Source organism: Echeneis naucrates, chromosome 5 (genome assembly GCF_900963305.1).
Source record: "Echeneis naucrates chromosome 5, fEcheNa1.1, whole genome shotgun sequence".
NCBI classification, from domain to species: domain Eukaryota; kingdom Metazoa; phylum Chordata; class Actinopteri; order Carangiformes; family Echeneidae; genus Echeneis; species Echeneis naucrates.
In genome coordinates, this window is record NC_042515.1 from 19,703,223 (window position 1) to 19,717,984 (window position 14,762).

At 43.8% G+C, this 14,762-nt stretch overlaps 1 protein-coding gene across 2 annotated transcripts; it reads right to left on the reverse strand.

Moving 5' to 3' along the window:
- Positions 1-305: 305 nt before the first annotated feature.
- LOC115044116 (uncharacterized) lies at positions 306-13,961 on the reverse strand. 2 transcript variants are annotated; one of them, XM_029502965.1, is made up of 3 exons: positions 13,823-13,961; positions 2,523-3,677; positions 306-1,648 (listed from the first exon to the last, which is right to left on the reverse strand). In XM_029502965.1, the coding sequence occupies exons 2-3, from the start codon at positions 3,537-3,539 to the stop codon at positions 1,319-1,321; spliced, it is 1,347 nt and encodes a 448-aa protein (XP_029358825.1). In that variant the 5' UTR covers positions 3,540-3,677; positions 13,823-13,961; the 3' UTR covers positions 306-1,318. The 2 variants fall into 2 exon arrangements, with proteins under 2 accessions (XP_029358825.1, XP_029358826.1); XM_029502966.1 differs by lacking the exon at positions 13,823-13,961 and having other exon boundaries at positions 2,523-3,698.
- Positions 13,962-14,762: the final 801 nt, after the last annotated feature.

The following is a 14,762-nucleotide window of genomic DNA, read 5'->3' on the forward strand; positions in this document are numbered from 1 at the left end:
GACAGAGCTTTGCTGACATTGACAGCCACAGCTGCCAAATTATTCTGTCCACAAGGTTTAGTTGCTTCTTGTTGTGGGGCAACAAATCTAACCACTATGCCGCCATGCTGCTTTACTCACATTTTTTTTCTCCAAAAGAGCCAAGATCGTGTGATGTGACCAAAGGTGGCAGAGAAGCAACCACCAAATGTGTGTTTTCACCTAGTAATTATGTGTTTTTGTAAAACACACAAATACATACACGCAAATGTACATGACAAATCAATTTATTTAACAGAGGAAACAGTTTCACAAAGGATCTAATCTGTTGGGTCAGAGTTGAGTTTATGCGGCCCACATTTTTTTCCATTCAATTATTGAAGTACGGACCGTGTATTCAAAGGAAAATAACAGCACAGTGCTGACAAATTATACTGTACACTGATTGCTCCTGGTTGTGTCGTTAACGTACTTAAAATATCACAGATTGTCTTCACTTCTGAACTACACATTAGTACAAAAAGCAAAGCACATACTTTACATAATGTAGCAAATAAAGGCATTCATAGTGACATTCAACAAGAAGCTGAAAGCTCCCATCAAAGTACATTACATCACAGCCCACACTGATAAAAAACACAATTCTGTCACTGTAAATAGAAAAATAGAGGTAGAAGCACGAAAGTAAATTCAACTGACACAATCATATATGATGATGATTGTCAATGAGAAATTCTCTCTCAAACTGCATTAATATATATAAGAGGAAAAAAAAGACAATCTTTTAGACAAAATCTGCAGTGGACGACCTGAGGGACTGATTTTATGTGCTTTTTAAGGAGCAAAGAAGGATTCTGTCAGAACTGCCAGAAATAATATAAACCCCCATATTGAAAACAATATTCATCAGATCTATGTCACAAATTCACTGTCACTGAAGCAGCTAGCTGTGGTGATATTTTTCCTGTACTTCTGCACTGCAGTTTCTCTCAAACACTCTCTCTTGCACGGATAAGCTTTAATCTGTGTTCTAAGAGAGTGGACATGCACTGGATGTGATGTTGAACTCTGATTCTGCTCACAATCACAGAGCATGATCCCTGACCCTAACCTTGACAAGTATGTGATAATATAACCCCAAGGGGATCCTGAGACTCAAACTTATTGTTCTTCCCCTACGCCTTCAATACAAGTAGAAAAAGACAGTCAAGCACAGAAAGGAGGTAGAAAGACAGCAAATATAGGTTGAATGTAGCAGAGCTAAAAAGAGACTGACTTGCTCCCTGCCTATAAACCACTGACCCTCTTGTCCCTTCAACTTGTCCCTGAATCTCTCAAGCTAAGGGGCTGAATAATGTCTTCTCCGGCCAGCCTCTCCCTCCTTCTTCTGCCCCCCTGCTAGGCACTGTGGCCCCAGGGGAACCTGCGGGTGTGATACCTTTATGGCTTCACACCCCATCTCTGACTTCCTTAGCAAGGTTTTTGGCTCCAGAGTGGCTGACGGCGTTGGCTGTGAAGTGGAGACGGGTGTGAGGGCCAGGCAGACGTCCCCCACACTGAGCTGACGGCACTGCAGGCCGCAGAGACGGACTGTCCTCTCAGGGCTGCAGGAGGACCAGCCCCGCCCACGCACAAAGAAGGGGTACTCCACATAGACATCCACTAACTCCTGATGGAAGCAAATACACGTTGACAGTGAAATGAAACCGAGAGCAGTTTGCAAAGTTTTCACTTCGGGTTGGTGTTGTTCCATTTTGGAGAAGGGTTCATGTCAAGCTGTGTCAGAAACTACAGTCTGATTTAATGAGTCAGATCAGCTTTTTGTTTGTTTGGTCAGTTGTCCAAAAAGGAAACAGAAGTGACATGCAATGCTGTCAGTAGCTTAAAAGATCAGTGCATCATTTCAATATTGCCATGAAAAGAAGCAAGTGATGCAATTTCATCATCCGTTCAAATGCTTGCTCAGCCCAGAGTCTGAGTCTGTATCGACAGTCCACAGAGCAGCCAGTCTGTATGTAGTGCCTATTGCTTTTTCTCCCGTCCTTGACCCTTATTCACACAATTTTCTGTCCAAATGCAGCATCTTGCTGTCACAGTGTTGTGTTATGTTCGGAGTACCTTTGTGAAAAGTGTCTATATATGCAGTCTAAGCTCGTCTGAAAACCATAAAGCGGCATTCAGGCTGTAATTCTTCAATATACTTCGTTGTTGTGGACAAATCCCATGAAAATCCACACAGTGCTCTTTGACTTACAGCGCTGTCTGTGGCATTCAGCCACAAAAATCAATGACCCAAACGAAGGGGACACAGGGACTATTTTCAGCTGTGGATTAATACACATCTTCTGGGTCAATGCTGTATTATAGTAAGACAGTGTTCTGTGAAATCTGTGAAAAAGGACATAAACTTTATGTCTAGCTATTGCCATTTAACTTCTGAATGGCACATTTACTTCTTTAAGAAGAAAAATAACAGCTTCTAGTGAAGGGCTTTGCTATGAATAATGCATACTATATTGTCTATAGTACAGATTTTCCATTACCTGTGACTGTTGGTCATGAAGGAGGAAGAGGAGGCGGGAGGTGAGGGAGGAGGAAGCTGAAGGAGAGATGCTCTGCACCGTGCAGCAGCTCAGATGTAGGTCCGGACATGCCAGTGATCCCAGCAGGAAGTCCTCCGTCTGCAGGTGCTCCACTCGTCTCAGCCGGCCGTCTCTAAGCTCGATTAGAGAGCCAGCCACAAAGTGAGGGAGCAGCCATGGGAACTGGTTAGGAGAGGAGGAGGAAGCATGCTCGGAGGAAGGCGGAATGAAGGATTTTGCTGTGTGGTCTTTCGTTGAGGTGTATGTGCTGTTTGAATCAGGAAAGGAATGTCCGGAAACATGATGTCTGATGTTGTTTGTTGATTTGTGCGACAAATCATGTTGGTTTTCATGTAGAGAGTGAGGTAGGCATGTGCTCATCAATGGTGGGCTTGCTTTTGTGATCCTGGGAAAATACTCAGCCTTTCTGTCCTTTCTCCTCACATATGGCCCTTTATACCTATCACTGCTTTGCCTTTCTGTTTCCTTTAATGTCTTGAACTGCTCCCAGCTGTAGCCTGCACCCGTTCTGTGGACACCTTCGAAGAGCAACGAGGGAGGGCAGAATCTGGAGGGGTGGTGTGGTTGCCCTGGGTGAACTGCAGGTGTGCCAGATATGGGGCTGTGGTGCTGATAGCTGTGTGAAATGTCCCACCCGGGGTGCAGGGGGTTAAACTCTCTCCATTCTGCCCATCCATGATGCTCTCTGAATGCAGACAGCACATGTGGCTTGGATCTGGTGGATGTGTGAGTCTGAATCCAAGGCTGATAGAGTGCAGGGACCCGCCTCGGCACTGGCTGAAATGGGCCCGTGTGTTTTGCCTTAAACTCACTGTGATTCTTGTAAGGGTAAGGCGCCTTGAATGTTGCAGCATCACTCTGCTGCTGCTGTGACGGTGAGCTCGGTCTTTGGTCCCTCTTTTTCAGTGGAAGGCTGTCCCTGTCTGGGACTAGAATTGGGTTTGGCGTGAAGCTCATTTGCTCACACTGCCTGTCACTCACAATGGCGCTGTGTGTCCTCCTGCAGAAGTTGAGGAGGTGTTGTGATCATGTGATGCAGACTCCATTAGTTTCTTGGAAAGCATTGCAGATAATCAGGTCCAAGGTTGTCACGATCTGAAGTGTAGAAGAAACAAACATTATTCGAAATTCTATAGCTACACAAACAATGTGTCAGGCGGAGTGGAATAATTTCATCTTCTTCTGAGCCTCTCAAAAATTTCTGTCTTTCTTTAAAATGTAGGTAAATTACTTATCAACCTTCATCCATCACATTCCAATGATAACTTCAACATCAGTCTGAATTTAATCTATATCTATATTGGTGTGGTTTAGATTGATGGACATCTGCCGACTCCTTTAAAAAAATTAAAAAAAAAGTTACTTTGATAGCAAAATACTACACAGCATTCTTGGTGGAGGAATCAGTGTCGTGGGGACAAGACAAAATAAAAGGTCAGGTGCTTGCAAAGTTAGATGTTTGGTTTCATTCGTAAATTAACTTCCGTTGAGGGATATAATATCTTTCAGGTCAAGTTTTATGTGGCAATTCCCGTGAGAAACAAAGGAAAGCGTGTGCATGCTGTCTAAACTGGTTCATGATGTTACACACACAGCTGCAGCCTTTCTCTGTCTTTCTCTGGTAGGTCCAAAGTGATCGCCAACACCTCAAGGTACTAAAACTCCTTCATCCTCTTTACATGAATGCATGGTGAGTCAGTGCACTCAGAGCGGCTAAATATAAGCACTGGGCGGCCACACACACACATACCTACATTACCTACACGGCTTTGCAGACATCTTTCTTTACGCTAAGTGATGCAGGAAGGTGAGGAGCAGCACAGGACTTTTACAGCCTGTCAACGCAAAGCCCATTTCAATGCCCCATAGTATGTCATCATCATAACTGAGCGCTGCCGCTGAATGGACCTCTTTGACTTTCTGACAGGCATGTGTCTGATAATATTAGTTGTTTCTCTTTTATATGAGTGTGAGAACAGACACTTACGTTTCTGTGTGAACACTCACCATTATACCGTGACACATATGTAGCCCTAGGTTGTTTTAATACCCCCTGGCTTTATTGTAATAATAATTTGAGATGGTAAAAGTTCATATTGTGTTTCAAGATGAGTGTATTTTGTTTGAGGTGTTGAGTTTGATATGAAGAATGAGTGTATCACTTTAAATAGATAGGTTGCAGAGCAAATACATGTGTTTCTGTGTGTTACCTTGGGGGGGAGAGAGCACAACTTACCTTGTTTATTTTATTTTAAATATGATTGGCTGTTTGTAAAGTCATGTGATTTTGCTGTGTTGTAATTGGAAAAGGGGCGGGAAAAATAAAAAAAAGAAGACGAGGAGCAGGAGGAGAGCTGTAGCGGCAGAAAAAGAAGAAGCGGGATGTAAAAAGAGTTGTAAAAATATAAGTTTTGGAGTTGTCGTAACAGTGAGGCTATAGAAAATAGAGTCTAAAACTGAGAGACAATTGTTCATGTGAAGCGCCGGAGGAAAAAAGGTTTTTCTCCTGCTAGCTGCAAAAGTTCGTCTTCGGGAGGAGCTTTAGGAGTCCACCTGCGGCCGTGTCTGTTTCCCGAGGGAGAAAGGACATTTTTCTTCATGTCAGCAAAGGACCACTAGTGGAGGGAGCGAGACGGTTTGGTCTGCCTGGTTGGTGGATCTGGAGCATGCAACCTGCGAGTTTTCAGCTCGGCTACTGCTTCGACTCGGCTAGTGTTTCTGCTCGTCATTCACTTCCCGCCACGCTACAGACACTGTGACTCGAACTCTGCTATAAACTGTGAGTATTCGCCATTGGTTTTGCTCGGCTAGAGTGAAGCGGCTACCTGTTTTGGCCTCTACGATCCCGAGTTCCTACAGGCCTGCAACGTGGGGTTATTGTCTTTATTTGACATTTTTGCCGGCTTGTGTGAGAGTGTGAGTGTGTGGGCCCATTAGTCTAACCTATTATATTTCACTGTTAAACAAAAGGCATTTCATAGATATGTGTGTTATAGGTTGAATTAAAAACACAGGAAATATTTCATTATACTGAAATAAAATTTGTTAAAAGAGTAAAGTTCATTTAAAAGTTGTGAAAGTATCTCCTCTGAGAGGGTCGTTATTTTCGTTTTAGTTAATAAATGTATCTAATGTGAGAGAAGTTGTTTGTGATATCTAGAAGTTATAATTCATACTTTACGGTAAGAAGTCCAGGTAAAAAGGAAAAGAGTTTAATTTTGAGTCACTGATTTTAAAGGGCTTAATTAAAAAACACAAGGGGGAAATAAAAGTAATGAACACAGGGCCCTGCCTATGGTAAAGGTAAAGAAAGGGTTACATAAAATGGAGGCACCGCTGGGATATTTCCCTGTAATTTTTGCCCTTTAAAGTAGTATTTTTCTGACTAGAAAGAATAAACATAAGTAATATTGACAATGAGCGCTCCTGTTGATACCCAGCTGGCATCTGAGTTTAGTAGCTGGTGCAGTGATGCAGGCTTAGATTCAAACCATGCTTTTGTATTACATGATGTGCCTAATGACGCTGACAAAGCAGCTATTGAAGGTGCTGCTCTAATGGTGAAGGCTTTCGGAGGAGTGAGAGTGAAAGACAAACTAAGTGACACGAAGACAGGCACCAGCCTAGTGCTCTGTGAATGCAGTGAATATATAAAGCCCGACAGCATACCTCCCTATTTGAAACCAGAAAATGGAGGTTCATGGAAAGTCACTCTCTTTACTGCACCTGAGAGCCCTGATGATGATTTCCTAGACAAACTCAACAAACTAATGGCATCTCAGGGAAAAAATCTAAAGGATATTCATGCTTTGATACCTCCAGAGTCTCCAAATGAGAATTCACCGGAATCTATCATCCGAGCTGTAGGAGACCTGCTTGGAAAGACCATGAAACCAACAAATGAGAACAATGCATTTCGACGCCTTCGGATGTTCTCTGGTAACCTTCCTACACCTGCTGGTGAGGAGAGTCTTGATCACTGGCTTGAACAAGCCCGCCTGATGATTGAGGAGTGCGACTGCTCAGCTAGGGAGAAACGAAAGAGGATTGTTGAGAGCTTAAAGGGACCGGCTTTGGAAATAATTCAGGCTGTTCGGCTAAACGACCCAGATTTTGGTCCAGAATGCTGTATTGAGGCTTTAGAAAGTGCTTTTGGAACACCTGAGTCTGGTGAAGATTTGTACTTTGCTTTCAGGAGCATGTATCAGCAGCCAAGTGAAAAGTTGTCAGACTTTCTGAGAAGGCTTGAACGCTCACTGACAAAAGTAGTACAAAAAGGAGGTCTTCTTCCCCAGAGAGCAGACCGCGCACGCATTGACCAAGTCATCAGAGGTACTACAGAATCAGATATAATGCTATTAAATCTGAGACTGAGAGAACGGAAAGAGAAACCCCCCACATTCTTAAAGCTACTAAGTGAGATTCGTGAGGAGGAAGAATATGAGATTGCACGACGCAAGCTAAACACCACAGTAAGACAGGTAAAAACCTGTGAAGAAATGACACCCAAAGCTACTGACATCCAAACCCTAAAAGCAGAAGTCAAAGAGCTACGTGCTGAACTTGGTGGGTTAAGGAACAAGCAGCAAGAGGCATCCACTGAGTTAAAGTCACACTCAAATAAGAAAGCTGCAGACTCCAAAACCGACTCTGGAGAGGTGCAGATGTTAAGGCAGCAGGTGCAACAGTTGCAACACCAGTTGACTGTATTGTCTGTGTCTCACAGTTCAGGGACAGCTGATCCTAAACACAAAAATGGGAGAGCCAGCAGAGCAGAAAAACCTAATGCAACAAAAGACTCAGAAAGCTACTTTTGCTATAGATGTGGAGGAGATGGTCACATTGCCACACGCTGCATGGCTCCTGAGAACCACTCCAAAGTAATTCAGAAATTACTCAGTGCTCTTCGTAAAAGTAAGGAGGAAAAAGGGACACCGAAAGGTTCAGCTGAAGCCAAGGAGGTTGTTTCAATCAGGAAAGGTTCAGTTGACACTTCTCAATTGAGTGGCTTACCAGAAGGGCTGGTTGGTCCAGCTCAGATGACTACAGTGAAAATTGAGGGACAACCAAGCAGAGTCCTCTTAGATAGTGGCTCTAGAGTCACAATCATATTTGAGAGCTGGTATTCCCAGTTCCTCTCCCATGTCCCCATCCAGCCACTCACAAACCTCGCTATATGGGGTTTGAGTAATGACAATTACCCCTACAAAGGTTATGTGGCAGTTGAGCTGGAGCTCCCCCTTAAATCTAGGGGAGTGGAAGAGAAGGTCTCCGTGTTGGCTTTAATATGCCCAGATCCACAGAGCCCCGATCCAGTTCCTGTCATTATTGGCACCAACTGTAAGAAATTACGTGCCTTACAAAAACATTGTGATGAAATTGACCAAGGCTGTGTGCACACTCTGAGAATAAACACTCTCCCAACAGAAAAGCCCCCATCATCTTTAACCTCCTCAGCGGGCGTTGTTGGTCAAGTCAAGTGGCAAGGACCTGGGCCTCTCACAATCCCACCCGGGGGTGTGCACTATGCCACATGCAAAGTGGAGCAGTATCATCCTATGGGAAAGAGTATTCTCATGGTGGAGGCTGATGAAACAACAGGCCTTCCCAACGGTGTGCTAGTGCCGCCGGTTGTGCTGCCACCTTCTGCCATGGACGTCAATGGTTTCTCATTACTGCTGAGGAATGAAACTGAAAAAGAGACAACTCTCCCCTCTGGAACGGTGCTTGCTCAAGTGTACCTTGTGGACAGTGTCACTGAATTAAAGAAGAACTCGACTCACACAAAGTCCATTGACCCCAAGCTTTTCAGTTTTGGAGAGTCACCCATCCCTGAAGCATATAAGACTCGGTTGGCCACAAAGCTTGCGGAAAGAGTTAATGTCTTCTCGCTGGAGGAGTGGGATGTGGGTCTAGCAAAAGGTGTCACACATAGCATTCGATTAAGAGATCCTCGTCCATTCAGAGAGAGATCTCGCAGAATTGCGCCAGGTGACATTGAGGATGTTCGATGTCATCTACAAGAACTCCTGGCCGCCGGCATAATCCAAGAATCACGTAGTCCGTATGCATCTCCTATTGTCATTGTACGAAAAAAGAATGGCAAGGTGAGAATGTGCATTGACTATCGACTGTTGAATTCACGAACCATTCCAGACCAGTACACTATGCCGCGTATAGATGATGTGCTTGACTGTCTAACAGGGAGCAAATGGTTCTCTGTGCTGGATTTGAGAAGCGGTTACTACCAGGTGGAAATGGCTGAAGAAGACAAGGAAAAAACAGCTTTCTTTTGTCCCCTGGGTTTTTTCCAGTTTGAGAGAATGCCTCAAGGTATCACGGGTGCTCCAGCAACCTTCCAGAGGTTAATGGAGAAAGCTGTTGGGGACATGAACCTGATGCAGGTTCTTGTGTACCTTGATGACCTCATAGTGTTTGGAAAAACACTGGAGGAGCATGAGGAACGCCTCCTCAAGGTCCTGGATCGGTTGGAGGAATTTGGTCTCAAGCTTTCCATTGACAAGTGCCTCCTTTGCCAACCCCAGGTTAAGTTTTTAGGACACATAGTCTCTGCCTCTGGTGTGGCGACAGATCCTGAGAAGGTATGCGCAGTCACCCAGTGGAAAAAACCAGCGGACCTTAAGTCCCTACAGTCCTTTCTGGGTTTCTGTGGATACTATCGACGGTTCATTCAGAATTACTCTGCAATAGTCCGCCCACTTACAGAACTAACCAAAGGATACCCCCCCACGCAACAAAAAAAGAAAGATATCAACCAGAAAAACTATTTCAGAGTTTCTGAGCCGTTCAAAGAACGCTGGAACTCTGAGTGTGATGATGCTTTCCACCTAATCATTGAGAAACTTACAAACGCACCAGTCCTGGCTTTTGCAGATCCAACCAAGCCCTACGTTCTGCATGTCGATGCAAGTCTAAACGGGCTTGGGGCAGTGCTGAACCAAGAATATCCGGAAGGGCTACGCCCAGTTGCCTTCGCCAGCCGCAAATTGAGCCCATCTGAGCGCAACTATCCTATTCATCAGCTAGAATATCTAGCATTGAAATGGGCAATAGTCAATAAGTTTCATGACTACTTGTATGGGGCCCAATTCACAGTACGCACAGATAATAATCCGCTCACTTATGTATTGACAACCGCCAGGCTTAATGCTGTGGGATACCGGTGGCTAGCTGATCTCTCCACTTATAACTTCAGTGTTCAGTACAAGCCGGGTCGTGAAAATATTGATGCTGACTTGCTCTCAAGACATCAGCGGGAGACCGAGGATGGATGGGTAGATATCCCACCCTCGGGAGTCAAAGCTCTTTGTCGTCTGGTTAATGTGAGTGACACATACGAGCACACCATTAGATGTGTTGACCAGCTGGGTGTTTCCCCTGAAGCCATTCCGGATACCTATGCCTACCTCACTCAAATAGAAATAAGTCCGCTTGAACAGCTGTCCCTCAAAGAGCTGATAGCGGCGCAGAACTCAGACCCGGACATTAGTGTGGTAAAGGTGCAAATCGAGAAGGGCACAGATGTTCTATCCTCAAAACATTCAAACTCCAATGTTTCTCTGATGTTAAGAGAAGGCGCTAAACTCAAGTTAAAGCGTGGCCTCTTATTTAGAGTCATTAAAAGATCATTAGGAAAAGATGTGAGCCAGCTGGTTTTGCCTGCGCAATACCGACCTATGGTTTTTAGGGCCATGCATGATGACATTGGTCATCTCGGCATGGAGCGAACCACAGAGCTTATCAAGGACCGTTTTTATTGGCCTAAAATGGCCTCGGACATTGCCATGTACATCCAGAACTGTGGAAGGTGTGTAGCAAGGAAGTCAATCCCAAAAAGAGCTGCCCCTTTACAGCAAATTACAAGTACTGGTCCTTTAGATTTGCTCTGTATGGACTTTCTTGCCATCGAGCCTGATTCCAAGGGCATAGCAAATGTGCTGGTCGTCACTGATCATTACACTAGGTATGCTCAGGCATTTCCTACAAAAGATCAGAAAGCTCTAACTGTAGCAAAAGTCCTTGTTGAAAAGTTCTTTGTACACTATGGACTGCCAGCTCGCATCCACTCCGATCAAGGTCGGGATTTCGAGAGTAAGGTCATAAAAGAGCTCTTAACTATGCTTGGCATCCGCAAATCAAGAACCTCGCCATATCATCCTCAGGGTGACCCTCAGCCTGAAAGATTCAATCGAACTTTATTGTCCATGCTAGGGACCCTTGATCCAGCCAAGAAGTCAAAATGGAGCCAACATGTAAGCTTGCTAGTGCATGCTTATAACAGCACAAGAAATGACGCCACAGGGTACTCGCCCTATTTTCTAATGTATGGCAGAGAGGCCAGACTTCCAGTCGACTTGTGCTTTGGTGTTGGATCAGAGGATGTTGATGGTCTACAGCATCACCACTATGTGGCTAACATGAGAGAAGAACTAAGGAAAGCTTACCAGCTAGCAGTTGATGCAGCTTCCAAAAACCATGAACGAAATAAGAGACTGTATGATATGAGAGTCAGAAATCAGATCCTGGAGAAAGGTGATCGAGTTCTGGTTCGGAATCTTGGCATCACCGGAAAACACAAGCTGCAGGACAGATGGAATTCACTCCCCTATGTAGTCCTGGCCCAGTTACCCAATCTCCCTGTGTATCGTGTAAAACCAGAGAGGGGGACAGGCATTGTGAAGACTATGCATAGAGACCACTTGCTGCCTATTGGTTACTTAGTGAGGATGTCCACTCTACCCGAGAGGAAAGCACAAATGAGTAAACCAGTGACTCGGGCACAGAAAGCAAGTAAGGACAGTGAAAGTCAGACACAAAGATCAGAGCCTCTCAGTCCAGAGGACTGGAATTCAGAGTCTGAAGGAGAAGAAGGATATTACTTGCCCCAGTGGACGCTTGATAACTGCCTGGGGACGCAAGGTCTGGAATTTGAGCAAAGAGATGTTGTAGTCTCACAAGACACTGCTGTTAGTGCTGATTCCAGTATTCATGAGTTACCTGCAGAGGAGGACACTGTAGTTGAATCTCAGGAAGCAACAGAGCAATTGAGAGAATGTTCACCTTCACTCCGAGACTCTGTGGTGGACACAGAACTAGGAGAGGGAGACGTCCCTGTACCTAGCACCTCGGCTGTGAGTGTTGATTCCTCCCTTGACTTCCGTGCTAGAAGAGAGGTGAAACCTGTTCTACGCCTCAGCTATGACCGACTTGGAGAGCCTACAGACAGACCTGTGACTATAACTTATAAAGGCATGGTGATTCAAATTAGCTTTGATACATAAACTAATTGGAACACTACACGTAACTTTTCCACACTACTCCTAAAATCCATTTTGGAAGTCATACACATAATTCTAGTATTTAAAAGTATGGTTGATAAGTCTAATGAGGACATTCAGACGTTTAAATGGGGGAGGATGTAGCCCTAGGTTGTTTTAATACCCCCTGGCTTTATTGTAATAATAATTTGAGATGGTAAAAGTTCATATTGTGTTTCAAGATGAGTGTATTTTGTTTGAGGTGTTGAGTTTGATATGAAGAATGAGTGTATCACTTTAAATAGATAGGTTGCAGAGCAAATACATGTGTTTCTGTGTGTTACCTTGGGGGGGAGAGAGCACAACTTACCTTGTTTATTTTATTTTAAATATGATTGGCTGTTTGTAAAGTCATGTGATTTTGCTGTGTTGTAATTGGAAAAGGGGCGGGAAAAATAAAAAAAAAGAAGACGAGGAGCAGGAGGAGAGCTGTAGCGGCAGAAAAAGAAGAAGCGGGATGTAAAAAGAGTTGTAAAAATATAAGTTTTGGAGTTGTCGTAACAGTGAGGCTATAGAAAATAGAGTCTAAAACTGAGAGACAATTGTTCATGTGAAGCGCCGGAGGAAAAAAGGTTTTTCTCCTGCTAGCTGCAAAAGTTCGTCTTCGGGAGGAGCTTTAGGAGTCCACCTGCGGCCGTGTCTGTTTCCCGAGGGAGAAAGGACATTTTTCTTCATGTCAGCAAAGGACCACTAGTGGAGGGAGCGAGACGGTTTGGTCTGCCTGGTTGGTGGATCTGGAGCATGCAACCTGCGAGTTTTCAGCTCGGCTACTGCTTCGACTCGGCTAGTGTTTCTGCTCGTCATTCACTTCCCGCCACGCTACAGACACTGTGACTCGAACTCTGCTATAAACTGTGAGTATTCGCCATTGGTTTTGCTCGGCTAGAGTGAAGCGGCTACCTGTTTTGGCCTCTACGATCCCGAGTTCCTACAGGCCTGCAACGTGGGGTTATTGTCTTTATTTGACATTTTTGCCGGCTTGTGTGAGAGTGTGAGTGTGTGGGCCCATTAGTCTAACCTATTATATTTCACTGTTAAACAAAAGGCATTTCATAGATATGTGTGTTATAGGTTGAATTAAAAACACAGGAAATATTTCATTATACTGAAATAAAATTTGTTAAAAGAGTAAAGTTCATTTAAAAGTTGTGAAAGTATCTCCTCTGAGAGGGTCGTTATTTTCGTTTTAGTTAATAAATGTATCTAATGTGAGAGAAGTTGTTTGTGATATCTAGAAGTTATAATTCATACTTTACGGTAAGAAGTCCAGGTAAAAAGGAAAAGAGTTTAATTTTGAGTCACTGATTTTAAAGGGCTTAATTAAAAAACACAAGGGGGAAATAAAAGTAATGAACACAGGGCCCTGCCTATGGTAAAGGTAAAGAAAGGGTTACACATAAATAAAGGGAATGTGAATGTAAATTCATTCAAATGGTATTGAGGTTTTGGCTGCTTACTCCCAATGACGACATGCAAGGCATGATCAGATCATGACTTTAACAGGCCTACACTGTAATGTTGCCTGAGCTTAATAACCTTATGAGGTGAATATTTCACTGCAGCATGTTAATCTATTTAAATGAAATTTATAGACAGTGGTTTTTAATGTGTTTGAAGGCATCATGATAATAATCGGCATCGAGGATTTTTTTGCATGCCAGCAGTAATAGCGTTGCACTTAGTCAGCTTGATGTTTATATCTATGTGGTACAACACAACCACATTTAACCTCTGGTGCTAAATCCTGCAGACCAGGAAGAGTTGACAAACATGCAGAGTAAGACTGTTGCATACATCATAAATGGCTCATTTAGGAGCTTAGGAAAGCTACACATTCAGAATATCTCTTTACCTGAATTAAGACATCAGAGAAGCTTCATGTCGCTAAAAGACCATACTCACATATTCCTTCCTCCATCCTTCTGTCTTTCCTTCTCTGCATCCATCTTCACATGGCACTTCCATCCATGTTCCAAAAATGGACACACACAACTGTCTGTCTTGTGTGCACTCTGCAGAGCAGAATGAGCAGAAACATTCAGACAAGCTCAACAGACTGTCTGTCGGACACACTCTCCTCCTTTTCTCTTCTTGTCTCTTCTCCTCCTCTCTCTCTTCCCTCCTACTCGCTTTTACATTTTACACTCCCACTCTAATCAGTCAGTCCTGTTAACCTTTCTCAGACAGATTTGATGTCTTTTTTTCCTTCCTTCTGTCTGTCTTTCATTCTTTCTTTCTTTCTTTCTTTCTTTCTTGCCTTTCTTTTGCATCTGAACACGCTCACCCTGCTTTTGCTGCTGAGTGGCACTCTAAGCCTCTCTTCCATTTGTAATCACCCTCCTCTTTCTCTCACCATATTTCTCACACTCTCTCCTTTTCTCCATGTAGCTCTGTTGTTGGGTGTATAATTAGAAATGAGACTGCTGTGCAACTCCTCAGCTGATGGTAGGCGTATGACTGCCTGATAGCTTTGGCGTTTTGCCCGGTGTAGTGAGGGCGGGAAACGCTTGCTTTAGACGAGCCTGGACGCACACTCATGTAAGATAAAAGCAACTGCAAATCAGGAATAATGCTATCACATCTGCAGTCTGATAGCAATGGGCCTGCATTATTTTTTTTTGCTTCTTCCTGCTTCAATCACCTCAGGAGCAGATACGAATAATCCTTTGTCCTGAACAGGTGAGCCACAAAACAGAATGATTGCTTTGAAATGGTTAGTAATTGCTTTGGAGCAAAGAGCTCAAAGGTCAACATTAAGTACTAAAGCCGATCCTCTGCAGAAAAAGAGGCTTTTTATAGTTGTGTAGACAACATAAACATTTTCCATCACCTTTACCCCATT